Here is a 26635-nt window from a genome sequence, read left to right as displayed (position 1 = left end):
TATGGATAACCTTCAACTTCATGAACTTGGGGTATATCGAACAGAACCAGCCATTGCATCCAAAATCACCTCTTGCGGGTCTTCTTCTTCTTCTTTTTCTTCTTCTTCTGATCATCGTCTTGGTCTTTCTTTTCGACCACTACTCGCACAGGCCACTTCTTAAGATGTTCCCGCTCGAATGTATCCTTGTCCCGCCGGTACAGGAGCATCGTAGCCCTAGCATCCTCCACACTGGAATGCGCGCCATCCTGGATTTCCAATCCAAGGAACTCCGAAGCCAACATCTTCAACCTAGGGGAGCCACCGCCAGCAATCTTTCTGTATGGGGCATGTTTGCTGGTGTCTCTGATGTCGCGCTTGGGGTGGCTGAGAAGAAGAGCGTCCAAGTCGTTACTGACCGCATGTCCCACGAGTATTCGCCCATCGAGGATATTGATAACGTCTTTCTGCACCTGTTCGAGTGTTCGCGCCTCCACCATATGCTTCGGAAGGATACCGCTGACATGCGTCCGCCAGTCCGTAACCATCTCTTTGGGTCTCACGTAGGAGTCGTATATTTGTTCACCGTTGAAGTTGACGATACTGACTCGCGCGAGAGCGGAGTCGTGATCGGGATTGGGGCCAACGCCCACCATTTCGCAATCCATCGCAACATATTTTCCTAGTTCCGCGCTAATAGGACGTTAGTAGTTATTCAGAGTAATGACTTTTCGCAAAATCGGCAGCAAAGGTGTACTCACGTAGGTGAACGGCCTTCATTAATCTTCGGCTTTGATTCCGCAACAGTGACCGTAGAATTCCTCCGAGACGTCGACTTCTTCGTAGGCTGCTCAGCGCCATTCTCGCCGCCATCAGTACCGTTTGTAGACATTCTTTTTCTCTTGGCCGAGACCGGTTTGCGCTCAGGTTTTTGTTGTCCGTCGACAGTCTCTCTTTTCCTCTTCTTTACCACACCATTCTCCGTCTCGCGATCTGAGGGTTTCCGTTTCGTGGTGGAGACGCTGTCCTTTTTAAGCGTCCCCTGGAGTTTCTTCCAATTGCTGGAGAGGTTTTTCAAGTCCATTCCAGTGATGAGCCTCCAACTATTGCATGGTGAAGGGATCTGAGAATCCAAGAGGGGCCGGAGAAAAAAGATGGGCGCTGCGGAGACTGGCCCGGCAACTTTCCAAAAAGCAACCTTAACGGTCCGCGCTAAATTTTCGGACGGGCCCACCTGCAAGTCTCGAACACTGAGAAGTAGATATTGCTGGTCAACATGCAAAGTGTATTCTACGGACTATTTTACAGTGTATATATCGGGTCTTGGTGGGTATAACTACCAGAAGCACTGAGACCTGCCTATATTCGTAAAGTTCATGGATTTAGTTGAGGCTCATACAAACTTTTCTATGTCCAGCACTAGCCATATTACGTGGAATCTATCTTGAAAGAACCGACACAAGCAAACGCCAAAAGAGTAAATATTTACAGACCCGGAACCTTGAAGTCCTTGTGAGACCACTTCACTGTCACATCTCTCTTTGCCTTCTTTGCCTGCGTCACCGGCTTGCGAGACTCCAGCTTTCCTTGGACAACCAAAGTGCGGAATCGGTCGTCCAGCAGGTTGCCCTCGGGCTTGAGCAGACGCAGAGAATCTTGCAACTCGTCTGGCAACACAACCTCCAGAGGCTTCTCAGGAGCGCTATTGATTGGATTAGCAGGGCTCAAAGCAAACACAGACGAGTAGATCACTTACTATAGCTTTCCACCAAGCGGTTTCCGACGCAAAACGGTATCATCACCCTCTTCCGAAGAGCTGTCCGAAGATTCCTCGGCACGAGCAAGCTCCTGTGCCTCCACAAGTTCGGCGGCCTCCTTAGCCTTTGCGGCCTGCTCTTCCTTCTTCTTCATCTGCTCTTCCCACCTGGCCTGCCTCTCTGCTTCCTTGCGTCTCTTTATCTTGTTCCTCTGTGCCTTTGTCTTCCGCTCCGGACGCTTCTTATTCAGCCAGTCCGGCTTCTCATATTCGCTTTCAAATCCTTCCCACGCGCTCTCATCATCGGACTTCACCATACCATCATCGTCTTGGGCTTCGGCGATTAGGCGCTGCCTTTCCTCTTCTTTACGCTCTTCCTCCAGACGCTTCTTCTCAGCTTCAACCGCCTTCTCTCCCTGCTCCTGTAGCAGCCGATCCCAGTCCTCGAACGTCGGGTTGTAACTGATTCCGGCAGTAGGCTTGCGGACCGCAGGAACCGGCTTACCGTTCGCGGCGAGTGAGATCGGAGCCTGCTTCAAGGTGACCGGTTCTACCTTGGGCTTCGGTTTCTCCAGGAAGTCGAACTGAGGATCGTCCAAGGGCGTGGGATCCTCTGCATCTCCCCAAGGGTCGTATAGGTCATTTTCAGCGGGCTTGATGACCGGGTTCCCTTCCTTAGCCACCTGCTTCAAACGCAACCAGTCTTTCCTCGTAACCCAGTCGCTCTTTTGACGCTTGTTTTTCGGCTCAATAACACCGTCGGTAACCTTGGAGTTAGTGCGCTTGCGTGTGTCGAGACCTGGGATAGCGGAGCGTTGCGCCAAGATTTCTTCCGACTTCAAAGGCTTGTGCTTCTTCTTGTACGCTTCACGGATTTCTGACGAACCCTTGGTGTCGATAACGAACAGCTCATCGGACGGCTTCTCAGAAAGAAGACCACTAGGAGAAAGCGACCAGAATTAGCTTGTTGTGACCCACGTTGGCAGAAAAGTGACATCAATCCTTACCCTTTGATCTCTTCTTCTTTCAGAACCCGAAGGCCTTCCTGAACCTCATCGATATCGACATTTTTGCGCCAGGCCTTCTTGCCTTTGCGAGAAGGCTGCTTATACTGCTTTGGTGCACTGACGGCTTCAGACATCTCGGAGACCCCACCGGAATTTAATCGGTGTGCAGTACTCTTGTAAATATTTGATCTTTTTTCGGAGTACTAATTTTTGAATATTCCAACCAAAATTCTGGACCCGCTTACCTAAGAATGCGCGGGGCGACGCTAGTGCGGTTGTCGCGCTAAGGTTCTGCGCGCCTATCGCGGGCAGTGACGAACGCCGCTTCAGGACTTGACCTTGCTTTTCACCCGCGTCGGTTCCTTATCGACTCTGGTCAGCCTGGACCAAGCAGTCCAAATCGTTAATATATTTTCGTCTCTGGTTGCGCTTCGTCGCTGTATTATACTACTTTTTGTTTTTTATCAATTTGTCGCTGTCAGCGGCTGCAGAACTGCCCAGCCATGCCTGTCGTCAAAGGAGGTGTCTGGTAAGTGCATAGCTATTATGCATGCTTTTTGTTGCATTTCACTAACTGTAGCTAGGACGAACATCGAGGATGAGGTGCTTCGCGCGGCGGTATGCTACAGCTAACTCCTGTCCAAAAGCCGACTGGTCTGCGATTGGCGATACTAACGCTACATATAATAGGTCTCGAAGTATGGTCTCAACCAGTGGGCGCGTGTTTCTTCCTTGCTAGCACGAAAGACACCAAAGCAGTGCAAGGCGCGATGGGTGGAATGGCTGGATCCCGGCATCCGCAAGGTCGAGTGGTCGAGGGAGGAGGATGAGAAGCTGTTGCATTTGGCCAAGTTGATGCCAACACAGTGGCGTACAATCGCACCTATCGTGGGACGGACAGCAACACAGTGCTTGGAACGCTATCAGAAATTGCTGGATGAAGCGGAAGCGCGTGAGAACGATGAACTTGCTTTGGAAGGACCCGGCGCAGAGTCAGCTGCTCCCAGTGCTGACGATGTGCGACGGCTACGGTACGACTCTTGATACCACACGCTTTGCTAGCTTCTCTTTCATATGCTGACAGTACCTAGACCCGGCGAATTGGACCCCGATCCGGAATCTAAGCCCGCTCGTCCTGATACCATTGACCTCGACGAAGATGAGAAGGAAATGCTGAGTGAAGCTCGCGCTCGTTTGGCGAACACACAAGGAAAGAAGGCGAAGCGGAAGGCCAGAGAGCGACAATTGGAAGAATCGCGACGACTTGCAGTCCTCCAGAAACGACGTGAACTCAAAAATGCTGGCATTAACATCAAGGTCGTTACCCGCAAACAGGGTGAAATGGATTATAACGCCGACATCCCATTCGAAAAGCCAGCAGCCCCCGGATTCTACGATACCATGGACGAAGAAGCCCGCAATGAGAGGCAACGTGAGATGTTCGATCCTCGCAAACAGCAGCTCGCCAACAAGCGGAAGGGAGATCAGGATGACGAGGCGGAGCGGAAGAAGAGGAAGAATGACAAGGGTGGCAACTCCGCGGCGTTCGCCGCTGCTGCTCGTGCCGGCCAGATGCAGAAGATCCGCGAGGCGGAGCAAAGCAGCAAGCGAAGATCCCTTGTCCTCCCGGCCCCTCAGGTCAGCGAAGGTGAAATGGAAGACATCATCAAGATGGGTATGGCAGGTGATAGAGCCAGTAAAATGGCGGGAGACGAAGAAGGGGCTCGTGGTCTGGTCGGAAACTATACTGGCATTGTCGGTGGAACTCCCATCAGAACACCTCGCGCGCCGCCAGAGGAAGATCACATCGCGAACGAAATCCGCAACATCAGAGCTTTGACCGAGACCCAATCATCGTTATTGGGAGGTGAGAACACTCCCCTGCATGAGGGAGGGTCTTCCACTGGATTTGATGGAATCGCTCCGCGTCGTCAGCAAATTGTTACGCCCAACCCGATGGCAACACCATTTAGGCAAGCCAATGGCGTCGGTGCAACCCCTATGAGAGGTGGTGTTGGGCCTGGTGCCACTCCCTTGCGGACCCCTCGGGATCACTTCGCTCTGAACCAGGCAGAAGGTGGGCAGCTGATTGGAAGTACCCCCAGAGATATCAAGATGCACGAGAATTTCATGCGTCAAAGCATCCGCAGCAAGCTGGCAGCCCTACCAAAGCCCAAAGAAACGGAATGGGAGCTGGAAGAGCTTCCTTCCGAATCTACGGAACCAACGGCTGCTGCTGAGTACGTGGAAGAGGATTCCGCCGAGCGCGATAGAAGGGAGAAAGAGGCTCGAGAGCGCGCTGCAGCGGCCGAGTTCAAGCGTCAATCACAGGTGTACCAGCGATCCTTACCTCGGCCGAGTGTACTTGATATCGATGCGATGATGGAACGGGTGTCTCACATCACGGATCCCATCTCCAGTCTTGTCGCAAAGGAAGCTGCTCTTCTCATTGCGCACGACGCCCGCAAATTCCCCACCCCCGGTGCTAAAGTGGAGGGCAAAGCTCGCAAGCTGGAGCAATTAGATGACAGCTTCATGGAACAAGCCCGTGCGGCTATTGCAGCGGAAGCCGCCACATCCGAAAAGCAGCAGGAGTGGCAGGAAAACTTCGACGAGCATTGGACCACAAAACATTCCAGCGCGCTACCAGGGCTTTCCAACTATGCTGACGATGAAGAGGAGGATGTGTACCAACAAGAACAGCGAATGATTGCTGCATTCGACAATGTACAAAACTCTCTGCTGGCCACGGCAGAACGGGGCAACAAGCTGGAGAAGAAGCTCGCTTTACATTACGGAGGCTATCAGAACCGGGCGAAGATGCTCCGGACTAAGATAGTGGAAGCCCACACAGCCCTAGAGAAGACGACGGATGAGCTGGATGCCTTCCGTACTCTGCAGATCTCGGAACAGTCCGCTCTCTCACGGAGACTTGAGAAATTGAGAGATGACGTGGCATTCGTGATGCGCAGAGAGCGGGAAGCTCAAGACCTGTATAGGACCCGGAAGGACGAGCTTGATGAGCTCGTGGCAGGAACAGGGGGAATGGTTAATGGGTGGCATTGAGTGGTTTAAAACAGATACCTAGCTTGAATTTGAATCTGCGTTTCTGCAGCTCGAAATGTAATTATACTTTCCTATCAACTACTAGAGGCTAGTACTACTGACCGACGTGCTCTGCTGGCTCACTGGTGTGTGCTTCGGCATTGCTAGTACTAAGTATTGATGCTATTATTGCGATCACACTCACATGATTGTACTATTTAGCGGATAAATATACTGAAGCTATATAGTAGTAGTATGCTTCTCGTCTTCAATGACCAGAACCAATTTAAACGAATTCCATAATACTTTATATTAGCTACTGTAATACCCATATTTTAAGCTATTACAATTCAGACACCTCAACCCGCAAGCAATGCCATGGTGAGTAGGGCGATATAGACCATTACCACTGCAGCAGCACGAACCCGACGGATCCATCCAAGTAACCGGCGCAGCTGGGGATGGATGGATGACCAAAAGCGGATGGCAAAAATCTAAGGCGGTCTCTTCCGGTGCATCGTAACGGAGAATCCTCCATCACCTCCTACGATCCCCTTTCGCGTTTCCATCGCGCAATCCGCTCCACATAGCGATTTCATCTAAATAACTTCTATAGATATACTGAGAATCACCCCTTCTTCAATATGGGCGGCAGGGACGAGGCCACCGGGACCCCGGACCCCGTCGAGAAGGGGTTCGCCACCCTCAATACCATCCGGTAAGTCGATGAAATAATTCTTTGAATTAGGCTTTGGGCTTTACGGCCCTGCTTTCCTCGGTCGCATGAACTAATCAAGGCGATAGGATCGGTGTCAAGGCCATGGTGCAGAAGGTCAGTTTGTTCGTCGTGATCTTTTGCGGTGCGGCCGTGGAAGTCACATGATGCCTTCTCTATACTGGGGATTGCCCAATATCGGAATGATCACTGACTGGTCTGTCTGTGTAGGATGGAGAACTACGAAAAGCAGAAATTCTTTCGATAAAGCAGCGGAAAGATGGTCCTTCTTTCTAGTATGTTTCATGTCCCTCTTGAAGTGTTGTGATGTTTGTACTGACAACCTCAGCGTCCACTATGTCGACTTCAACAAGCGTCTTGATGGTAAGTCGTGCTTTAGTGATTGACCTATCATGCTGCTCATACTCACTTTGCATCTAGAATGGATTGATTCCGGAAGAATAGACCTGTCACATGAGGTCGAATGGCCTCAGCCAGAGAAACCGGAGAAGAAGAAGACCGGCCCTGGCAACAAGGCACCTAGCAAGAACGCCCAGAAGCGTGCTAGGGCCGAAAGCCGGGATGTATCAGCAACGCCTGATCTTCTGACTGGAAAGAACACTAACGTTGGCAAAGCCCAGCGTCCGTCTAAAGCGGGCGGCAAAGAGAACCGCGACGAGACTCCCGTGAACCTCTCCATCGGGGGTTCAGAAGCTGTCTCCGCGGATGGAACCCCCAAGCCCGACTCGGATGATGTCGACATGATCGATGTCGGATTTTCCAAGGATGAAAAAGAAGAAGCAAAAGCACTAGGTCTGATGTCGCGCGAAGAAGAAATCGAACGCCTACGTACTAGCGGTAGTATGACCCAGAACCCAACAGAGATTCACCGCGTGCGAAACTTGACCCGTCTCCAAATGGGCAAATACGATATCGAGCCCTGGTACTTCTCACCATACCCGGCATCGTTCTCCGACGCAGACGTCGTATACATTGACGAGTTCTGTCTGGGATATTTCGACAACAAGCGCGCCTTCGAGCGTCACCGTTCCAAATGCACCCTCGTGCACCCGCCCGGAAACGAAATCTACCGGGACGACTACATTTCATTCTTCGAAGTCGACGGTCGCCGCCAACGAACCTGGTGTCGCAACCTCTGTCTGCTGAGCAAACTCTTCCTCGACCACAAAACACTGTACTACGACGTCGACCCCTTCCTCTTCTACTGCATGTGCAGTCGAGATGAAACAGGCTGCCATCTCGTCGGCTACTTCTCCAAGGAAAAAGACTCCGCGGAAGGCTACAACCTGGCCTGTATCTTAACCCTCCCTCAATACCAACGCCGCGGGTACGGCCGTCTCCTCATCTCCTTCAGTTACGAGCTCGGCAAGCGCGAAGGAAAGCTCGGATCGCCCGAAAAACCTCTCAGTGATCTCGGTCTCCTCAGTTACCGACAATACTGGCGAGAAACCCTCGTGGAACTGCTCTTAGAAACCGGTCGGGAATCCGTCAGCGAGCACGACCTCTCAATGCTGACTTCCATGACGGAGAAAGACGTCCACGAGACTTTGGTTGTGTTCAATATGCTCCGTTACCATGTACGTTCCCTCCCACTACCAGTTAGGTACCCCGAAAGATACAGCTACTAACTAATCATTACGATATAGAAAGGAAACTGGGTCATAGTCCTAACCGACCAAGTCGTCGAAGAACACAAGAAGCGCCTGGAGAAGGAGAAAATCAAGGGCGTTCGCAAGATCGATCCCGCCCGGCTGCAATGGAAACCGCCCGTCTTCACTGCTTCATCCCGTACCTGGAATTGGTAGGGCTACCTAACTGATGCAAAAAGCTATTGGACGGGAGCGGGGAAGCCGGGGAGGTTGATTGATACCCTAATACATGGAGTCGGTGGTGTAATGTATGTTCATGTATGCTTGCGGCTGTTTTTGGAGGCCTTGTTCCTTTCTTTCTCTTTTCAGGGGTGTATGGATGTTTTGTATATTAGATTACTATTACTTAGTGCCTTGCAGGAGGAGTTTTGTGGCTTAACATGGGATGGATGGTTATATTTAGCGTTAGCAGGGTTGGTGTTGTGGAATTTATTCTTATTAGTCAGTTACTACTATCTTATATAACTATGAATGCCCAAAATTCAGTAAATGGTAGTATCCAGGATGGCGTAATGCTGTACAAGTACCGGCAAACATTGTGAATGGCGAACATTATACCTTCCCAGCTGATTTCACAGTTGACACCATGATCAGGCAAGCCTCCATACCACATGTCACTACATCTACACTCAAAGGAACAACACATAACTTTAAAGTATTCGAATGCACACCTCAGAACAAATGCTAGATACACGGTTCTGCACGTTAACACAAAGCTCCCGTACCATTTACCCTTTCCCAGAATCCTGGCTCCGGTTCCACAAGCTATAGAAAAAAGAAAGAAGGGGGATCCAAATGGCTCAACGACGACGATGTACTATCGACGGAGCAGGTGAAAGCGACAGGGAGATGGATAAAGGGGGTTGCGTAAGATGAGAGAGTAGGAGGGGAGGAAGGGTTGTGTGAGTGAACTGCATTGATCATGATACAGCACCGTACATGCGGAATTTGGGAGGTCAAGTTTCGAGAAAGGAGGTAAGGATGACGGGGTACGAGCAGATAAATGTTGTGGGGGGATTCGGAAAGACGTGACATGGGTTGGGTAACCCCCGCGAAGACAGAGATAGAAGGAAGCATCGAACATGGTAGTAGCGTGTGATGAGAGTTTGTATAAAATCTGGTAGCAATCGTCCCGCTCAACTCATGGCGTATGTTACTTTGTGAAGAGGGGGAGGCGTTGACAATATGCGCACGCAGGGAATATGGCACGGCAAGCGAAGAAACATTGAAGGAATACTGAAAAATTTCAAACCAAACCCAAATCCATCGGATTCCCTCGCAAGCGTAGCTAATCATTACCGAAATGTAACGCTCAATGAATTTCTGAAACCCGGCAAAAGCCAACACAAGGCTAACAGCTGAAACTCGAATCATGAGACTTCACTCCGCATGGAAAAGAACGATTGACTTCACTGGGATCCGCTAAAAGTACGGGGTCCCCAGGATGCAGTCCGGGACTGACGTCGCGGAGAGCTGCTGCCATTAGTTTGGGACGTGGCAGGCTTCTTTGCTTGTGAGGAGACGTTGCCCTCGCGCGGCTTTGCAGTCTTTCGAGGTTTATTATAGCCTGAAGGGCCGCGTGGGCGAGGGTTATTTGCCCCTGCCTTTCGAGGGAGGGTCAGGGTCTTTGCCAGGGCCGCACCGGGGAATCGGATCGAAACCTTTGTGTTTCCGGCGGAATCCCTATCGTTATATCCAACGAAGAAAGGCTCAACGCTGAGAATTTGCATCGACTTCAAGTGCTTGGACCGCAACCGGGACTGCGAAGGTGCTCGCGCAGCCTGCCATGCCGCTGGAGGCGCTCTGGTTGGGACTCTGACGACTGGTAGAGACCCTACTTCACGATCCTCGAAAATCTCCTCAGCTTCTTCAACTTGCTTCGCACTTACTTCACCATCTCCGACATGAAGCTCGCCGTTGCAAGGAAAGGAGACTGAGACTGAAGCAATATGCAACTGAACATCGAGAGGTTCTTTGGTCGCTGATGTGACTGCCAGCGCATTTCTCTTTTCGGGTATCGTCTTCTTGCCAAAGAGAGTGTTTATTTTCTCCTGCCAGGATGTAGCTGGACGAGGAGGGGCAGCAACCATCGAGGCAAAGGTGGGAGGCGGTGGCGGCGGAGTTACGACTTTAGGAGGAAGTTTGACAATGGGTTTCGGCGCAGGAAGATGGACCAGGGGCCTGTTCGACGCACCAGTATAAACTGGGTGGCTTGACATCTCTTCAGGGGGAGGCGGCGAAATACTCCGGAAATAATCACCTTCGTCATTCGCCGGCTTCCTCAGATGCTCCGTTGCTTGAGGGAAGAATCGTGAACTTCGAACCGGAACGCTGCCGAGAGGACGAGCAGGAGTCTCAGTGAAAGGCAAAGAGCTGACAGTGGGATCAAAACCAGGGAGAGGATTTGGCAGAGGCGCGTTGTTGTCTGCTGACTTAGTGATTCCGACAACTTGTCTCTGTCCAGCCTGGTCACCGGTCCGGACCTGCTTCCAGGTTTCGTTGAAGGTAACAGGGAGTGAAGAAGATGGTCCCTCACGCATCGAATCATACTCGTTACGAAGCCTCTCGTTCTCCTCTGCCTCACGTTTGGCAGCGACTGCATGGAAATTGTTCCAGGCCACTGTCTGTTGTTGCCGGTGCGAGTGCTGCGAGCTTGGTGGTCCAATAGGCCCGGGACGCAGCATAGGGTTTATGTTGTCATAAGGAACATGCCTAGCTTCCGGGGACGGTAACGGAGAGATAGATACCCCATCCTGTGGAGATCGCGAAGGAGCGGAGAAGGGCTGAGTCGCCGGGGCCATGGGTGGCTGGTCAAGACCTAGATGGCTGCGTATGGAGATATCTCTCCCAGGGAAGCCCCCTAGGCTTTGCTCAAAGATACCGTTGCCTAGCGTCTTGTCATTGCTAAGAGGCTTCCAAGGATTTGAGATGGCAGGAGGTGCCGGTCCCACAAATTTTGGATTCGGGGACCAAGGCAGATAGGTGTTGGGGGTAGTAAGATTGCCTCTCCACTGGGAACTTTGTTCGTCGACCTTGGGATCCGGCAAGTTATCTGAGCTTGATGTTTCAGCAACAACAGGTTGCTGAGATCCGTTCGGCAGGCTAGTCTCTTGCTTGGGCTCACGCGCCGGCGAAGACGTGCGTCGCGCAGTAGCAACCGGTGGTGCTTTATCCGTATTGCCCCTTTCCCTATCCACAAGCTTCTTCACAGTGTCTGGATGGTGGACCTTCATCATGCCATATTGCTTCGGCTCCCCGCTCGGTTCAGGTACTGGAGGCTTCGGAGGAGAATGGGCCGCTTGCGCGGTAGCCTGCGCGATGCTTGCCTCGGGCTTACCGGCATCAATGGACTCCTTACGCCTTGATTTTGGCTTTTCGGGCGGAGGACCAAGCGCCTCGAGCTTCTGCCGGATCCTTTCACGCTTCGCAGCCTCTTCCCGCTCCTCCTGCTCTATTCTCCGCTGCCTAGCTTCCATCCTCTTTTCCTTCATGATGCGTTCTTGCATAGCGACAGGGTCTTCCTGAGGCGGTTGGGGCACTGCTGGCTGCTCTTCCACTGTCGGGGCAGTTGGTGGCTGTACTGTCCCGCCCGGTATATTGGCTATTCTGTCTTGCACATTTGCAGCACCTCTTGAAGGCCAAGGACCAGGACCACGTCGGGAAGGCGATATCTCGCGTTGGGAAGCTTCCTTGGGAGGTGGCATATCTCTAGGAGGGATGGCCGCTTCTATCATTCCGTTTACCTGTGATCCTCTCCTCGATTCGAACACTTTCTGGGGCACATCGGGTCTACCAATCGACATCCGACGCCCAAAGCTGCCACTTCCCCCGCTCACATTAGACGATGTCCGACGCCGTGTCCAGTGCATACCATCTTGACCGCTCGATCGGTGTGTCTGGAAAGCGGCTGAGGGCTCTGCTGGTCCACTTTGTTCACCTTGAGCAGGCCTCTGCAACAAGGCAGGGGTACGGTAACTCTGTTCAGCGCGCCAAGGCCCCTTCCTCGTGTCAGGAGCAGGCTCATAGCGGCCAGATCGAGAATTGTAGAGCTCCCGGGTCCCAGACTGCATCTCCTTCCAAGACCGGTTGAAATCGTCTGCAGCAATTTCCTTTGGAGGAAAGGGACCACTGGAACCGTCAGTCGGGTAAGGTTCCCGAGCAGGAGCCCGCATCGGCGGTTGAACCTGGATTGGAGGAATAACAGGTGAGATTTTTTCAACCGGTGGCAGAGGTGCCCAAGGCGACTTGACGGGCGGAGGGGCCGGACTTGTGGATAGTAGAGGAGATTTGTCATTCAGTCCCTTTGCAGCAAGACCGGCATTCTTTGCTTGTCTTTCTGCATTTGCTCCGAGTCGAAGCACCGTGGGATTTGGCCCAATAGACGTCGTAGGTTTCGGTATGAACTTTGGCGCCTCCTTGATGCTTGCTGCTGCTTGCTCAACTGGAGGAAACTCCCTTTTAAAATCATCTGCCACCGTGTCTTGGCTGGGTACTGGAGCGGATGGCGCAGGCTCTTGGTTGGTGAGGTTAGTTTTCGTGCCATCAGTCCACTCAATCGTCTCAGGAGCCCAATCATCCTCGTCGTCATCTATGTCTGCCCATTTCGCTTCGCTTCCCCCGCCGTCTTCCTGTATCCTTGACGTCATATGGATGCCGTACTGTTGTTTCAACTCTTCGTCGGTCAAGTGCTTGGGAGGCGTTTGCTGGACGGCTGCAAGGACAAGATGGTCAGAAGCACATCTCAGTTAACTGGGAGGTTTGTAGTCTTACGCCGATTCCTATTCCAGACTTGGTTCGGATCCGGTCCAGCTCCACCGGGTTTGGCTGCACCTGTTCCCATTTTCGATAACGAGTCGCGTAGGCTGCTAGTAGTCTTGACGACCAAGCGAGGACGGGAGGTTGGCGGCGGCGTCCCCAGGGGGGTAGTGGAAGTCATAGGGGCTGTAGTGAATCAGACTTAATTCCTCCGTATTACACGTGAATGTAAAATACCTTTCTCAGAAGCCTTTGTTATCGGGGGAGTTCCCGGCGCCTTGGGAACAGAAAACTTGGCAAATGTAACCGGCTTGAAGGAGGTTGGCTTCTTGGAGCCGGCACGGAGCCTGCCCTCTGTTCGACTGGCATCAGACTCTGAACCTCCCTGAGACGCTGTGTCCTCCCCAGCATCTGACCCAGAAGTTACTCCATTCATCTCGAGCGCCCGTGCGGCGACCGGCAGAGGACCAGATCTTGGGGTATCCTGCGTCGGGTTCAGTAGGTATGTTGCGAGGTCGTTGTCGGCATCACTCACGCTCGGCGTCTGATCGGTATCTTTTGTTTTGTTTTCTCGCTCTGAATTTTCGGTAGTTCCCGTTCCTTGTTCACCCTGTTTGTCACTCGCGTTCGTCTCCGGTTGTGTTGTTGTAGCGGTGTCTTTAAACTCCCCCGCGTCCCCTCCAGCAGATCTCTTGTCGGTGGTGCTCGCAGGAACGTCGGAAGGCGAAGGATCGCCGCCCGACAGGGTTTGGTCTACCACATCGTGGCTGCTCTGCTCTGCCATAACAATTCTTGAGTCTGTGAGGCCAACAGGTTGCAACATCTGTTAGACAAATGTTCTGAAACTGTAAACACGGAAACAAGTGGCGACTGTAATCCTGAACTTATGAATGCATGAGAAGGGACGGGCTGAGAATATACCTATGGTCAGGTATCAAGAATCGCCACGGTTGAACTGTAAGCTCAACTACTTGAGCCGTAAAAGCTCCGAACGACCAGGTGGACGGCGGAGAGGGGACCAGTGTTAGGAGGCTGGTAACCAAGTGAATGTCGAGGCAGAAGGGCGGGGGCGTGAGAAGGCTGGCTGTATTATGGTAGAAGGCCGCTGCCCAGAGAGAGAGTCCCGAAAGGGAGGTTCGTGTCGAAGGAGGTGGTGCTTCTCGGGATGGTGATCGGGTGATGGCTGCAGTCATGGACGATGACTTGACGGTTCAGGTTGAGGCACTAAGGCGGGCTGCTTTCGGTTAGCGCGCTGGCCTCCCGCAAACCCTGTGGCTGGAGCCGCGCTGGAGTTACTTACTCTCTTCGCGAACCGAACTGCTGCTGTGCTTTGCTCCTGGGCCGATTCAACCTTGCCCACACCCCCCTAGAGAAGGGGGAAGAAAAAAAGGACCAACTTATTTTTAGGGTTCCCCATTAACTCCTTTCCTATTCACCGGTGCTGTTATTCACTCTATTAGAAAAATACTCTCTACTGTTTCGGAGACCCTCCCTTGACAGGTGTATCGACCTGCCGAAACGGCACCGGACCGCATTGCCGGGGTACTAGCTTCCTGTCTCAGCAAGGAAAATGCTACTGTTTTCGACCAGCTCCAAGAAGGAAGCTGGCAAAAAGTTTCATGGTGTACAAACTGACTGTCAAGTCTTCCTGGCATAACTTCACCACCGGATCTGGTGACTATGGTAGCATCGACATGGTCAAAGGGGCACTAACAATGCAGGCACCATAGGCTACTGCGGACTACCCAAATTGCGGCCTATCCTACTAATCATTTATAGGAACCATACGGAATACATTGGTCGATCCGGACCTGACTAAAGTCGTGTCCTTTGAACTAAATAGTCAGCATCTACAAAAGGTCTTCTTATTGGAGATGCTACATCCTTTCCACATATACTCGTCTGTGTCTTAGCCGGGTCACTAAAGCGGACGCCTCTGACTCCCAACAAATCCGTTGTCCATGTGCGCTATGACTCCGAGAAAGGTCACCAGCCTTTGGCTCAGTTCCTGACCCATTTGCACGGAAACATGCTTGCCCATGCGCCATTCGGGTTGACAGTATGTTGGGAGTCATATTGTCTGACGAAGTAACTTACGGTGCTAGCTGATGGTCTCTACTGGATCCGTCAGTGCTGCCTGATGGCAAATCGACTAGCACCTGTCGCAAACTGGAATCTGAGAACAAAGCATAGCGTCTTGAATACCAAACATACTTTGCCACTGTGTTTGCTGTGACTAACACCTTCCGGGGAATTTCTGGGCACGTTCATGAAAGCATACAGTCACGAATCGTTGTAACTGTTCGCCTGATGAAAGTGACACTCGATCTGAGCCTGTTGAGTTTGAAAATGGTTTCTAGCACTTGACCGTTAGCGACGTCTGATCTAGTAGCGTAGTGGTAGCCTTGCCAAGTAAACATTTCTCTGTGGAATAGGAGACCCGTTAGAAGGAGTAGGGGAGGATTCATAGACTCGAACAATTAACTTCAAGTAACTAAACGTATATATTTCACTCGCCATCCTAGTAGCAGTCGACGATGTATCACTAGTATGATAAATATAAGGCGCAGCGTAGGATCTAGTATAGACATTGAATCTGGCCTGCACGTCACCGATAACCCGATAAGGGTAAATCACTGGGGATGGAGAACTAATCTACATATAGCAAGTGAAGAGCGATGGGGGACAGCCTTCAGCGGGCGGAGGCTGAGAATAGCACTTGAATACTATATCCACTGCGGGGAATCGAACGAAGATGGGTACTATCCAGAGATACAAATAATATCGTCAATCAGCCCTACGTGTACATGTTCGATATGGCTTTCGGATAGGCAGGCTACATCTAACGTCCCAGGCTTAAACTCGAAGATAACCAAAACTACTCCATACGTCACTCGTCCCAGACATACAGTTGCGTACCGTAGATACCATGTTGTAGGGTTTGAAGAATCGGGTGGCGGGTTTCAAGGTTGAGAGAGAGTGCTGGGTTTATCAAGTCTAGTGTTGTGTCGCAGAAGCCATATTCGCAGATTTTTCGGTAGTTGGCAAAACGCATGGATATCATTTTTCGAACAGGGAAATGGAAATTTTGTTTTTTCTTTCATTCCGGGGAATCTATGCACAGGATTTAGATGTGATAGAACATCTGGGAACCCTCTGTTTCGCTTCGTCTCATTGCAAAGGCCCACCCTAAGTTTGAAAAACCCAGAAACACCAAACAACCGCATCGACCGTTTTTGATTCGTTTAGATGTGGGTGTCGTAGGGGATGGGGGTGATGGTCTCGGCAGCGGTACCCTCGACGAGGTGAGCCTCACGGGGCATGAGGGGCTGACGCTTCAGGTGGAGGTGGACACCCTGCTCCTTAGCCTGGCGCTTCTTCTGGGCGTTCTCCTTGACACGCTTGATGAAGTCCTCACGGGAGCGGGAGTGCTTGACGTGCTCGATGCGGACGTTGATGCGCTTCTCGAGGTAGCGGTTGCGGACGACCTTGTAGAGGAGGACACCGACGGAGGACTTGGTCACGTTGTAGACGACACCGGTCTTACCGTTGTAGACCTTGTAGGGCATACTATTTCCAAATGTCTCAGCAAACCAATTATTCGTTCAAAGTTTTCGGGCATCCCAACACGCAAAACCCTTCATGTCGGAATCCCCATAAATCTCAACCGGGCGGAATTTGTACTGACCCCTTCTGAACGGCACCGTTGACCTTGATATCGACAATGTCGCCAACCCTAAGAAAAATATCAGATCCTGCTCCTTCATGCAAATATTATCCAAATCGGCGAGAATTTTCGGCGTACCGGTAGGTCTTCAGGTAGGTCGACAGGCGAATCTGGCCGTTCTCCTTGAAGTTACGGCTGAAGGCATACTGAAAAGTTCGTCAGCGGTCGCGTTTCGGGCCAGCGAAATGGTGCTGCAAAATTTCCTGGGTAAAATCGACATACCCGAGTACCGGCTCTCAAACCGTGCGAGTGACCCATGTCGGCGGTGTTGGTGGTGCTGGTGTTGAGAACTTGTCGACGTCGAAGAAATGCCTCGCTATGCCGCCCTTCGCGATGGTGTAGACTTCTCGGGTGCTTAGTGCGGCCGTTCTCCGCCGCCGAGGGCTAGCCCTTGCGCTAGTCCGCTTCCGGCTCCACCTTCGCTCGCTTAGTTCCCTTCTCCAAAACGCATCTTCAACTTCAGATCTTCCGCGATTTTCGTGAAGTTTGGTGTGTACGACAACCTCGCGACAAGCCGAAATCAGCAGTCATGGCCCCCGTCCCGTGAGTATACGACCAGCGATCAGCTACACCTGTATCGCATCATTCTAATGGCAATTTTCTCAACAGCCGCGTTTACTCCAAGACCTACAAGGTCCCCCGTCGTCGTAAGTAGCCTTATCAGTCTTTGCAAAAATTGGATAAGTTTGCGACGTGGAATGATATACTAACATGTTGATATAGCTTTCGAGTCGGCCCGTCTGTTAGTACTCTCCGGCCACTGATCAGAAGCGTGCTTCTGTTTAAGTCGTGTGTTCCCATGCCTAACTGTCATCGCTAGTGACTCGGAACTGAAGATTGTCGGCGAGTACGGCCTGCGCAACAAGCGTGAGGTGTGGCGTGTCCAGCTCACCCTGTCCAAGATTCGTCGTGCTGCTCGGTATGCGCACCCCACTTCGCATGGATCATCGACTTTGAGAATGGCCAGGAGAAAGTAATGGAACAATGGCTGACTGTTGGAACAGTGAGCTTCTCACCCTCGACGAGAAGGACCCCAAGCGTCTTTTCGAAGGTAACGCTTTGATTCGCCGTCTGGTCCGCATCGGTGTCCTCGATGAGTCTCGCATGAAGCTCGATTACGTCCTGGCCCTCCGCGTTGAGGACTTCTTGGAGCGTCGTCTTCAGACTTGCGTCTACAAGCTCGGTCTTGCCAAGTCCATCCACCACGCCCGTGTCCTGATCAAGCAGCGTCACATCCGGTATGCGCAACCGATCATTCCCTCGCGTAATGACGCCAAGTTACTAACCTTAAAATAGTGTCGGCAAGCAGATCGTCAACGTCCCCTCCTACATGGTCCGCCTGGACTCCCAGAAGCACATCGACTTCGCCCTTACCTCCCCCTACGGTGGTGGCCGCCCTGGCCGTGTCCAGCGCAAGAAGGCTGCCGCTGCTGCCGGTGGTGGTGACGACGAGGCTGAGGAGGACGAGGAGTAAAGGATTAAAAATTGGAGTACGGACGGGTTTCGTTAGCCAAAATAAAAACACGGGGCTCCGTTATGGCTGCAGCATAGCGTATAACGTACGATCATGCGATTCCATTAATGAACTAGTAGCCTACGGCTCGATTCCCATACCATTTGGTTCCCTAGTCGTAGTAATCCCTGAGCACTGAACACCTAAGTAATCATGTATGGCTTATCCACCGCAAACGCCATGTCCCAAGACCCAATATCGTCAAATCATGCCTACGCCTAGTGCCCTCATCCTGTAACACCTAGAAGGCTTTTGAGAGTTTCTTCCGCGCTCCGGTACCATCTTCCCGTCTCCACCAGCCCGTCACTTTCGCCTTCCTCCTTCTTTCTCTTAACCTCTTGGGCCTGTGCGATCGCTTCTGTCTTCCGCCGTTCTAGAACACCCAATTCACGCTCCACCGCCTCGGCCTCTCGTGTCTTGCGGGGCAGGGTATTCTGCACCGCTGCAAGTTGTCGATCAAGAGCCGCAAGCTCCGCCTCCCGCTCAGACAGGAGACTCAGCGTTGCAGGAAGGGGGAGGTTTTGCGATTCTGGGCCGTTTGCGTCTGATCCTTGTTTTGCACGTAGCTCGGCAACAGTGGATTCGAGGTTTTCAATCGACTCTGGAAGTGTTGAGAGTTGGGTCATTTGTAGCTGGACATTCTTGTAACCTGTTTAAAGATTTTCCATCGTTAGGACAGTCGTTGATATGGTCACGAATCGAAGCTCCACGGACATAAGTCATTACTGTACAGAAGACAAGGGAGTACTCACGATTCGCCAGATCCCTACCCAGCTTCTCCATCTCCTCCACCATAGTTCGGACTTCTTCTTTGCGAGCCTTGAGGTCCGCCTTTACTTCCGCCAACTGCGCTTCCATCTCAACATTTTCATTGTGACCGACCACCAGGGGCGGATCGCCCACAATTGCACGCAGAAATTTCTCCTTCGTAACTTGCTCAACGTAGGAAAAGCGTAACTTCGAGAACAATTCCTTTCCGAGTATTGTCAGCACGAATAGGTGGTCTTATAGAGCGACCCCACTTCGGGAGAATTTGTTCATACTTTATAGTGTGTCAAGTCCGCTTCCAAGGAAGCAGGTGTCGGTGTTTCAAAGGTGGATACATCTGACCTGCGCTTAGATGGTGATGAGCGCCTGGTATCAGAGTCAGGGGAGAATATCGGCTCGCTGATACGGAGGATGTTCAATTGTGTTTTTAAGTCGCCATTGTCGTCTGCTAGTTGCTGCAGTTGCTTTCGTGCTTCTGCGGGTGTTAAACTGGCCATTGTATCCTTGATGAATCTGTAAGATCCCTCAATAACCCAATATAGTCAATTGCAATGGCAGTGTAAGGGTGGATCTTTCGCGTCTTCGAATCAATGGGATGAGGGGTGAAGGCAAAAACCATTCATTATCGCGCGTTGGCAGAAACATTGCGGAGGTAAACAGATTCATCGGACCCACCACTTTATCAGCCGGGCGGTGAAGTCACCGGTCAGCAGCGTCAATATCGCCGCATGTATGGCTCTTGCCTCCCACATTTGTAGACTTGGCCGCGCTTTCCTTTCTCTTTATATATTCACTTTCGGATTGGATGATATAATTACCGGATGGGCGCTGTATATTAATATGATATAAATTTTTTACTTCCCTACTTCTACCCTTCCACCCTTGCTCAAGTCCCACGATCCGACAGCATGCCTCCCAACACCGGAAATGCAATCGGCGACCCCAGCGATGATGCCTACGTTGCACAGGTGCTCGCACGAGAGGCACGGGATAGCTCACTGAAATACTCGGCACATGGATTGGAAGCATACATGCCCAAAAGGTATATACTTTCTCTAGCGAATACTTTACGACGATCATTGAGCTGACAGTTTATTGCTGCAGGCCTACAGGCGCCGCTCCTAAACCAAACACACGATTCCTCCGACATATAATCCGAGAGACGGACAATCACAATACAGCACTGAAACGGAAAGAAGAACGGGAGGCCAGGGAGCGAATGCGACAGTTGCGGAACCAGGCGTCATCCTCTTCAGCGAACGATGCGAATCGCGACCAACGTCGCAGTCGGCGTACGTCAACCGATCGAGAGTCGCGACGCGATCGAAGACGGGATCGTGAGGACAAATATGGATCTAGTCGAAGAAAACATCGGAGTCGCTCAGCATCGGAGGAGAGAGGCCAATCGCATAGGAGCCGACGGAGGCGTGACCCTCAAGATACCGATGACGACCGGCATAGATCCTCGAGAAGGAGTCGTCGCCACCGATCTGATTCTCGTTCGAGGAGTCGATCCCCGGAACACCGCCGGGATGTTGATTCTCGCAGCCATCGCCGACGATATCGCAACCGCTATGAGTCGTCACGATCACGTTCGCGGTCTCCAGGAGCATCTGACAGGCGCAGAACTAGAGATAGCGAGCGCAGGGGTCACCGCAGTTCTCGTGATAAGGAACTATCTAGAAGAAATAGTACATCGACAAGCAAAGAACAAACGTTTACTCATGCACAATTCAAGGAGGAAACGCCTTTGGATGATGAGTCGGATCCTCTTGAAGACCTTGTTGGACCCCTACCGGCGAAAGATAACGATCATGGGTGTTCAGCGCCCATTCGTTCCCGTGGTCGCGGTGCCTACAAACCCAACATGAGCAACATCGATGCACACTTTGCCCCTGACTACGACCCCACTACGGATATACATTTGGAGGATGATGATGGGCAGGCAGGTAGCAGGCCTACCCGCCGTCCTGTCGCTGGTCTAATGACTGGAGATGACGACTGGGAACTCTCTCTGGAGGCGTTGCGTGATCGGGCAAAATGGAAGCAGAGGGGCGAGGAGAGGTTGCGGGAAGCTGGCTTCAGTAACGAATTTGTGGACCGTTGGAAGAGCAACACTACCTCCACGCCAGGGGATGACTCAGAAGGCAGGCTAGAGGATGTGAAGTGGTCTAAGAAGGGTGAGGGGCGAGAGTGGGATCGGGGCAAGTTTGTAGATCAGGATGGGCATATTGACGTTAAAGCTTCCTGGTGATATCAGTTGATCTTGGGGGTCTTTACATATCTATCATATTGTGAATCACAGCTCCCTGGCGTTATATAGATTACTTTCTTGCAATGATATCCACTGATACGGGCCAGTAGCTTGTATCTGTTCTTCAAGCAATGATAGTAATCACTATAGATTAAATCAGCTGTGGGGTGTGGTCTACATAAATCCAGGCCTCAGCTTATCAGAACTCTAGGAGAATATATTTGAATCCCGAAGGATTCTCAAGCTGCATACCAACCACTCTAAGTGAAAGCAGCTATGCATCTTACAATAATGCCGACTTAAAGCCCAACATTCCTCGAATAGAAACATAAATAAACGCTTCTTTCTTTTCCTAATCACTCTATAGTATACTGCTCCCCCATAAAACTCTATTTTCCTCAGGCACAAAACAACGGGTCTACACGCCAAGACAAGCCCCTCACCCAGTTCCGCACTTTTGTCATAAGTGCGGAATATCGCAATACTGTTGCATAATCACCTGAAAATGGCCTCATCGCTGGTAACAATGAGTGGATAAAACCCGACGCTCTTTGTGGCACAGTCCAAGACTTGATTGGTAAGACATTAGACAGACGTATTGGGGGTCTTTCTGGCCATAGTTGATTGGTATATGTTGTCGCCGCTATCCGATGGCGGAACTTGGTAGTACTGTCGGATATGGACTCGGATAGCAGCTGATTTTCCTACCATCATTCTGCTTGAGAATACTACTGCATTTACTATCAGACAACATCTAGAGTGTTAGGGGATTATCGACCGTACGCTGCAGATTGGGTTAAAGGCAGGTCAAAGCAGCAGTTGATCAGATTACTGTCTTAAAACAGTCTTCCACACGCGGAGCAGGCACATCTCATTTGTGTACCTCCGACGACGTTTGAGCTCAAATGACGGACCAGTTTGCATATTCGTATCCCTCACCGTTAGAGGGATATGAGAACCTAGAACCGCTATCTGAGTAAGTAAGGTGAAATATCGATTCAGATAGACGAATGGATGATATATTGTTTTACGCGTTGAGCCTAACCCGTGTCATGGTACAGAGAGAGAAACGAGGATGGAAAGTCCTTAAGAAACCCCCAACATGGGGTTCTGAGTAAGGCATACGAAGAGTTCCCGGACCCTCTCACCAAGGGTCGTCGTGGGGGCTTCGATATTCATATCTATCACTTCCAGGTTGGTGGATACTTGTGTACTGAGCATCATAGTTTCCTGGCTGACTTTGCATCATTAAAGAACAATCCAGATCAGGTCACTTTTGCGAGAGCTCTGTGGGAGAGGATCCGGCGTGAATGTGAGTATTATCCCCTTGCTAAAATAGCAGTTTCATACTCGTGTAGTAACAATACTGACTTGAGTAGTTCCCGAGTTACGAATCTATCAGTTCTTCGACAGGCCGATAGGGCCTCATCCAGTGGCCATGTTCGAAGTTAACCTTTTCACTCCTGCACAATTTGGTGCCTTTGTGCCCTGGCTTGTTGTCAATCGGGGACCCTTGAGTGCATTGATCCATCCGAATACGGTGGAAACTGAGGAAGAGCGTAATCACACCCAACGTGCTACTTGGCTGGGTGAAAGAATACCTCTCGACTTACGGTTATTCAAGTTGATGAAAGAGGCACAGAAGAGAAAGGAGCTTGAGGCGGAGAAGAAGGCGGCGGCAGAAGAGAAGTTATGATTTCGGTTCTCTGTTGATCCGTGCTCACTTCGGGATGGTGTTGGCTTCTATGTAGTCAGTCGTATTGTCTTGGTTGACTCCGACAGTTTGAACCCGGAATGGACGCTAAGAAGGCTTGTCTGTTTATGATATCCAATAACATGTTAGCATATAAGCATTCTCTGGACCTGAGCGAGCGAGGGGTATTCATAAGGCTAACAAAGCATTTGAATGAGCTATGCACCAGTCCGTGCATGAGACACCCGAGTAAATCCCCTCGGTGAGGTGGTCAATTTCTGTATGGTTTGAGAAGCAAGGAATTTGGCATGGGATAAAAAGCGCATACTTGACTGGTTACAGACAGCATCACGGGACCAGGCCGGAGCAGAGTGTGACCGGACGATCACATTCATCTATGATCTCAAACAAGGGCCCATCAGATGCACCACTCCAGATCATGCTTATCGCAAAACTACTCATTCGCGACCATTATGGTTGCAGAATGCTTTGGACCCTGGGTCTACCCCTGCAATGAAGATCGCAGGTGGGCGAGGAGACGGCCACATCTGTTTCTGCAGCCAGTATTCCACACGGGGCTAAGGAAAAAGCAATGATTTGCCTTCTTCTGGCCCATCACCTGCCACTATCCCCGGACTAGCCTTACCAGTGAGGGCCCAGCAACCACCCTCGACATGGAAGTGTCAGAAGGTCAGATAGACATTGGCTTGCAGACTGTACCACACCGTGTGGCAGGTCCATACTCTCTACACCTGATATGCACCTCTGCAATATAACTTGGCTAATACGCTGGCGGCTACAGTTCGGGGACAACCCTGCTGCGCGTTATCTGCACTTGCGCCTTCAATAGTGGAAAGAGCTCTCTCTACACTTGGTTACACTTTTTGACAGAGAAATCAATGACAGTCGACCAGTCAACATGTGGACCTTTCTAGTGCAGTTCTTCTCCACTGTGCTGCAGTTACGCCTGTCAATGACCAAGCCCAATGAGACGATCGTGGCCTATAATCTGACATCAACCGCTTTACCATGCTATGTAATGGAATATGGTAAGCGATTTCTAGGATAGCTGCCTGCACCACTATTCTAATCCAAAACCAGCACCGCTGGTATGGCTATATAGCAAGGAAACATACATGCCTTCGGATATCGGACAGCAGCTTGTACACACGACACCAATGGTGAATTATACTGCAATCAAAGGAGCACCATCACCGTTAACACTCAATAACCTCGCGGAACTCAACAAGTTGGGAAACACCAGCGTTTACCTAACCTCGATAGAGGGCATTGATGCTACTCCAGAGCCAGCATGGTTTCGTGGAGTGAGACCAGATAAGAATGGAAAGACAAATGGAGCTGTCTCATCGACAATAATCACTCGTGATCATGGAAATGGGACAGTAGATGCGTTCTACTTCTACTTCTATGCGTAAGTGATTCGTAGTACCGAGAGCGAGCTACAACCCATGCTGAATATATGAAAGGTACAATATGGGAAACACAGTATTGGGAATGCAGTTTGGAGACCACGTCGGTGACTGGTGCGCAACACCTCTAATTCTCTCTACATAGATTCCCAACTGATATCCCTAGGGAACACAACATGATTCGCTTTGATAACGGACTCCCACAAGCAATCTGGTACAGCCAACATGCTGGAGGCGAAGCCTTCACCTACGACGCAACCGAGAAGCAGGGCAAAAGACCGATCGCATACTCCGCTAATGGCTCTCATGCCGTATACGCAGTACCTGGGTACGTATGAACTGCCCCTAGAGAGCATTATAATATCGGCTTTCCCCAGAAAACAACTATAGCTAAAACAACATATGATAACCTAATGGAATACATAGCACCCACGACCACGCCATCCCACACCTCAACCTCCCCTTCGGCTTCGTAATGGACTACACAGACAGAGGAACCCTATGGGATCCCATCGCAAACGCATACGCATATAGCTTCGACGCAGCCAGCCAGACATTCCAGCCCTACGACCGCAGATATCCAGTCAACTGGCTAGAGTTCAATGGGCAGTGGGGAGACGACGCATTGCCGGGGGGACCGGAGCTCTTTGGACAAGCGAAATACAGTGCGGGCCCGAACGGGCCTAAATTCAAACACCTTGTCAGGTCGACTGTTTGTCCGGATAGTCCTTGCGTCGTGCTGCCTTTTCGTATTTGGGATGATGAGGAGGGTGAGATGATGTAGAGAGTGTGGTAGTTTTTCTTCTTCTTCTTTTATCTTTGTTTATACATACCGTTTTTGTTGATTGGTTACAGTGCAGGGTAGAATGGCATAAACCGTTGAGAACGGGGAGGGGACAGAGAGAGGGGAGTGGATATATGTGGAGATCGGAATACAGGACGGAGTACTTTGTAAGACAGGGTATACACTATTACTGTGTGGGATTGTGGATTAGATTGTTATGTGTGTGTGTGTGTGTGTGTGTGTGTGTGTGCGTGTGTGTGTTTTCAAGTCAGCCTCCTGGGAGATTGATCATCTGATGTTCTGATTACGGCTGCTTTTTGCTGCATTTAGTCCAGATTCACATTCCCACTGCAGGGCAAGAGGGAGGAGTACTGACTAGATAGAACGCAAATTTGGGACTCACATCAACTAGTCTGTATTACAGAAGCTTATGGTAGAATTGGCCTAGGGATGTTCTTCCATCAGGTATTTACTGTAGACTATGCTTACTTCCTACTTCTTGAGTTTGGCTGTTCCTGATAGGGAGTGGTCCGACAGCAACCTCTAATAACTCAGGGGCTGACCGGCACGAGCAGGCGGATGAGCACGGGAACATGGGCAAATTTGGGAGGGAGTAAGCTGATTGCTCATTGCTGGGCTGCCAGTAATCGTTTAATAACAGTATTATTATTACCCGACCACGTAAGGTTTTCCGACTATACTGGATTGGGGGGTTGCCTCCCCGCACTAAGAAAAGGGGCGGTTTTGTGTGTGTCTGTCTTGTCTGTTTTGCTGTTTTGCTGTCTCGAGGTATCGGGAAGAACCGAAATGCCGAACTGTTCCTGTCGCCCCTTTTTTTGATAGGATACTTACTATATTCTGTGTGAGTGATCATCTGTTGTATTTTAAAGCAGTCGGACAGAGTCTGATCGGCATGCTGGGACAGGAGATATGATCGCAGAGTGACGACAGTAGGAATGGATGCATGCCATATGCAACCAGAGTCTGGTGGTGGACTCAAGGGATGGGATGACAGTCGATAGCACGGAGTACCCACGTGTGGATGGAGTTTTGATCACCGCCTGATCCAGCATGAGGATGTATCCAATCCGTGTCTATCGGCTAGACACTACTGAATTGGTTCCGGTCTAACTTCTAGACCACCGAGTAGTTATCTAACTACCCCAATTCTGGCCGACTCCTTTAAGGAAGTAGGAGTTAGTTACTGCACGAGCGTTGAGATATGGGTGTTGGGGAAGATCATTCATTATTCAGGCAGTTGTGGCTCCCTCCATCTGGACGTTCTCCGTCGGTACAGTGGATTTGATCGACCTTTTTACTTTCCAGACTGCCCTTGGTATTCTCAGTAAGGTGTTAGCATTCCAACTGAAACAAAGCAGAGAAGAGATATGATGCAGATATCATTCCAAATAAGCTGACCTCGCCCCCCTCAACTATGATCCCCCCCGGGTTATACCAACGCAGACGGTGTCGTACTGCATTGGAGAGACGTGGACTGAAATCGCTAAACGGGCTGCCCCTCCAGTGTGCGAGCCAAAG

At 50.9% G+C, this 26635-nt stretch overlaps 9 protein-coding genes across 9 annotated transcripts; 5 read left to right on the top strand and 4 right to left on the bottom strand.

Moving 5' to 3' along the window:
• Window positions 1-39: 39 nt before the first annotated feature.
• BO79DRAFT_198323 (Nop53-domain-containing protein) lies at window positions 40-2921 on the bottom strand. The gene is made up of 5 exons (XM_025681334.1): window positions 2743-2921; window positions 1736-2674; window positions 1469-1681; window positions 741-1040; window positions 40-672 (listed from the first exon to the last, which is right to left on the bottom strand). Exons 1-5 carry the CDS (start codon window positions 2874-2876, stop codon window positions 66-68), a joined length of 2193 nt encoding a protein of 730 aa, XP_025537847.1. The 5' UTR covers window positions 2877-2921; the 3' UTR covers window positions 40-65.
• Window positions 2922-3104: 183 nt separating this feature from the next.
• Window positions 3105-8609, top strand: cef1 (putative cell division control protein (Cdc5)). Its single transcript, XM_025684863.1, has 10 exons — window positions 3105-3271; window positions 3327-3360; window positions 3433-3773; window positions 3834-5798; window positions 6404-6505; window positions 6592-6619; window positions 6734-6798; window positions 6852-6886; window positions 6944-8100; window positions 8170-8609. Exons 1-10 carry the CDS (start codon window positions 3246-3248, stop codon window positions 8326-8328), a joined length of 3912 nt encoding a protein of 1303 aa, XP_025537846.1. The 5' UTR covers window positions 3105-3245; the 3' UTR covers window positions 8329-8609.
• An 809-nt stretch (window positions 8610-9418) lies between these two features.
• Window positions 9419-13883, bottom strand: BO79DRAFT_34060 (uncharacterized protein). Its single transcript, XM_025689098.1, has 3 exons — window positions 13165-13883; window positions 12943-13113; window positions 9419-12883 (listed from the first exon to the last, which is right to left on the bottom strand). Exons 1-3 carry the CDS (start codon window positions 13748-13750, stop codon window positions 9582-9584), a joined length of 4059 nt encoding a protein of 1352 aa, XP_025537845.1. The 5' UTR covers window positions 13751-13883; the 3' UTR covers window positions 9419-9581.
• A 1803-nt stretch (window positions 13884-15686) lies between these two features.
• Window positions 15687-16923, bottom strand: BO79DRAFT_238910 (60S ribosomal protein eL21). The gene is made up of 4 exons (XM_025684862.1): window positions 16877-16923; window positions 16733-16800; window positions 16616-16663; window positions 15687-16497 (listed from the first exon to the last, which is right to left on the bottom strand). Exons 1-4 carry the CDS (start codon window positions 16910-16912, stop codon window positions 16173-16175), a joined length of 477 nt encoding a protein of 158 aa, XP_025537844.1. The 5' UTR covers window positions 16913-16923; the 3' UTR covers window positions 15687-16172.
• A 235-nt stretch (window positions 16924-17158) lies between these two features.
• On the top strand, window positions 17159-18266 carry BO79DRAFT_198310 (40S ribosomal protein uS4). Its single transcript, XM_025681333.1, has 6 exons — window positions 17159-17197; window positions 17264-17301; window positions 17378-17396; window positions 17475-17573; window positions 17659-17892; window positions 17951-18266. Exons 1-6 carry the CDS (start codon window positions 17184-17186, stop codon window positions 18126-18128), a joined length of 582 nt encoding a protein of 193 aa, XP_025537843.1. The 5' UTR covers window positions 17159-17183; the 3' UTR covers window positions 18129-18266.
• A 79-nt stretch (window positions 18267-18345) lies between these two features.
• Window positions 18346-19549, bottom strand: BO79DRAFT_176572 (uncharacterized protein). Its single transcript, XM_025679862.1, has 3 exons — window positions 19211-19549; window positions 18920-19139; window positions 18346-18816 (listed from the first exon to the last, which is right to left on the bottom strand). The coding sequence occupies exons 1-3, from the start codon at window positions 19430-19432 to the stop codon at window positions 18395-18397; spliced, it is 864 nt and encodes a 287-aa protein (XP_025537842.1). The 5' UTR covers window positions 19433-19549; the 3' UTR covers window positions 18346-18394.
• A 272-nt stretch (window positions 19550-19821) lies between these two features.
• Window positions 19822-21189, top strand: BO79DRAFT_198303 (uncharacterized protein; the record flags this gene model as incomplete). The annotated part of the gene is made up of 4 exons (XM_025681332.1): window positions 19822-19977; window positions 20040-20227; window positions 20295-20593; window positions 20674-21189. Exons 1-4 carry the CDS (start codon window positions 19844-19846, stop codon window positions 21187-21189), a joined length of 1137 nt encoding a protein of 378 aa, XP_025537841.1. The 5' UTR covers window positions 19822-19843.
• A 683-nt stretch (window positions 21190-21872) lies between these two features.
• BO79DRAFT_288820 (uncharacterized protein) lies at window positions 21873-22885 on the top strand (the record flags this gene model as incomplete). The annotated part of the gene is made up of 4 exons (XM_025688727.1): window positions 21873-22165; window positions 22251-22383; window positions 22444-22501; window positions 22569-22885. The coding sequence occupies exons 1-4, from the start codon at window positions 22095-22097 to the stop codon at window positions 22883-22885; spliced, it is 579 nt and encodes a 192-aa protein (XP_025537840.1). The 5' UTR covers window positions 21873-22094.
• A 774-nt stretch (window positions 22886-23659) lies between these two features.
• On the top strand, window positions 23660-25493 carry BO79DRAFT_246602 (vacuolar protein sorting-associated protein 62). The gene is made up of 5 exons (XM_025685584.1): window positions 23660-23931; window positions 23984-24314; window positions 24370-24426; window positions 24479-24640; window positions 24739-25493. The coding sequence occupies exons 1-5, from the start codon at window positions 23802-23804 to the stop codon at window positions 25094-25096; spliced, it is 1038 nt and encodes a 345-aa protein (XP_025537839.1). The 5' UTR covers window positions 23660-23801; the 3' UTR covers window positions 25097-25493.
• Window positions 25494-26635: the final 1142 nt, after the last annotated feature.

Source organism: Aspergillus costaricaensis, assembly GCF_003184835.1.
Source record: "Aspergillus costaricaensis CBS 115574 unplaced genomic scaffold BO79scaffold_23, whole genome shotgun sequence".
Lineage (NCBI taxonomy): Eukaryota > Fungi > Ascomycota > Eurotiomycetes > Eurotiales > Aspergillaceae > Aspergillus > Aspergillus costaricensis.
This window is presented reverse-complemented; position numbering and strand designations above follow the sequence as displayed.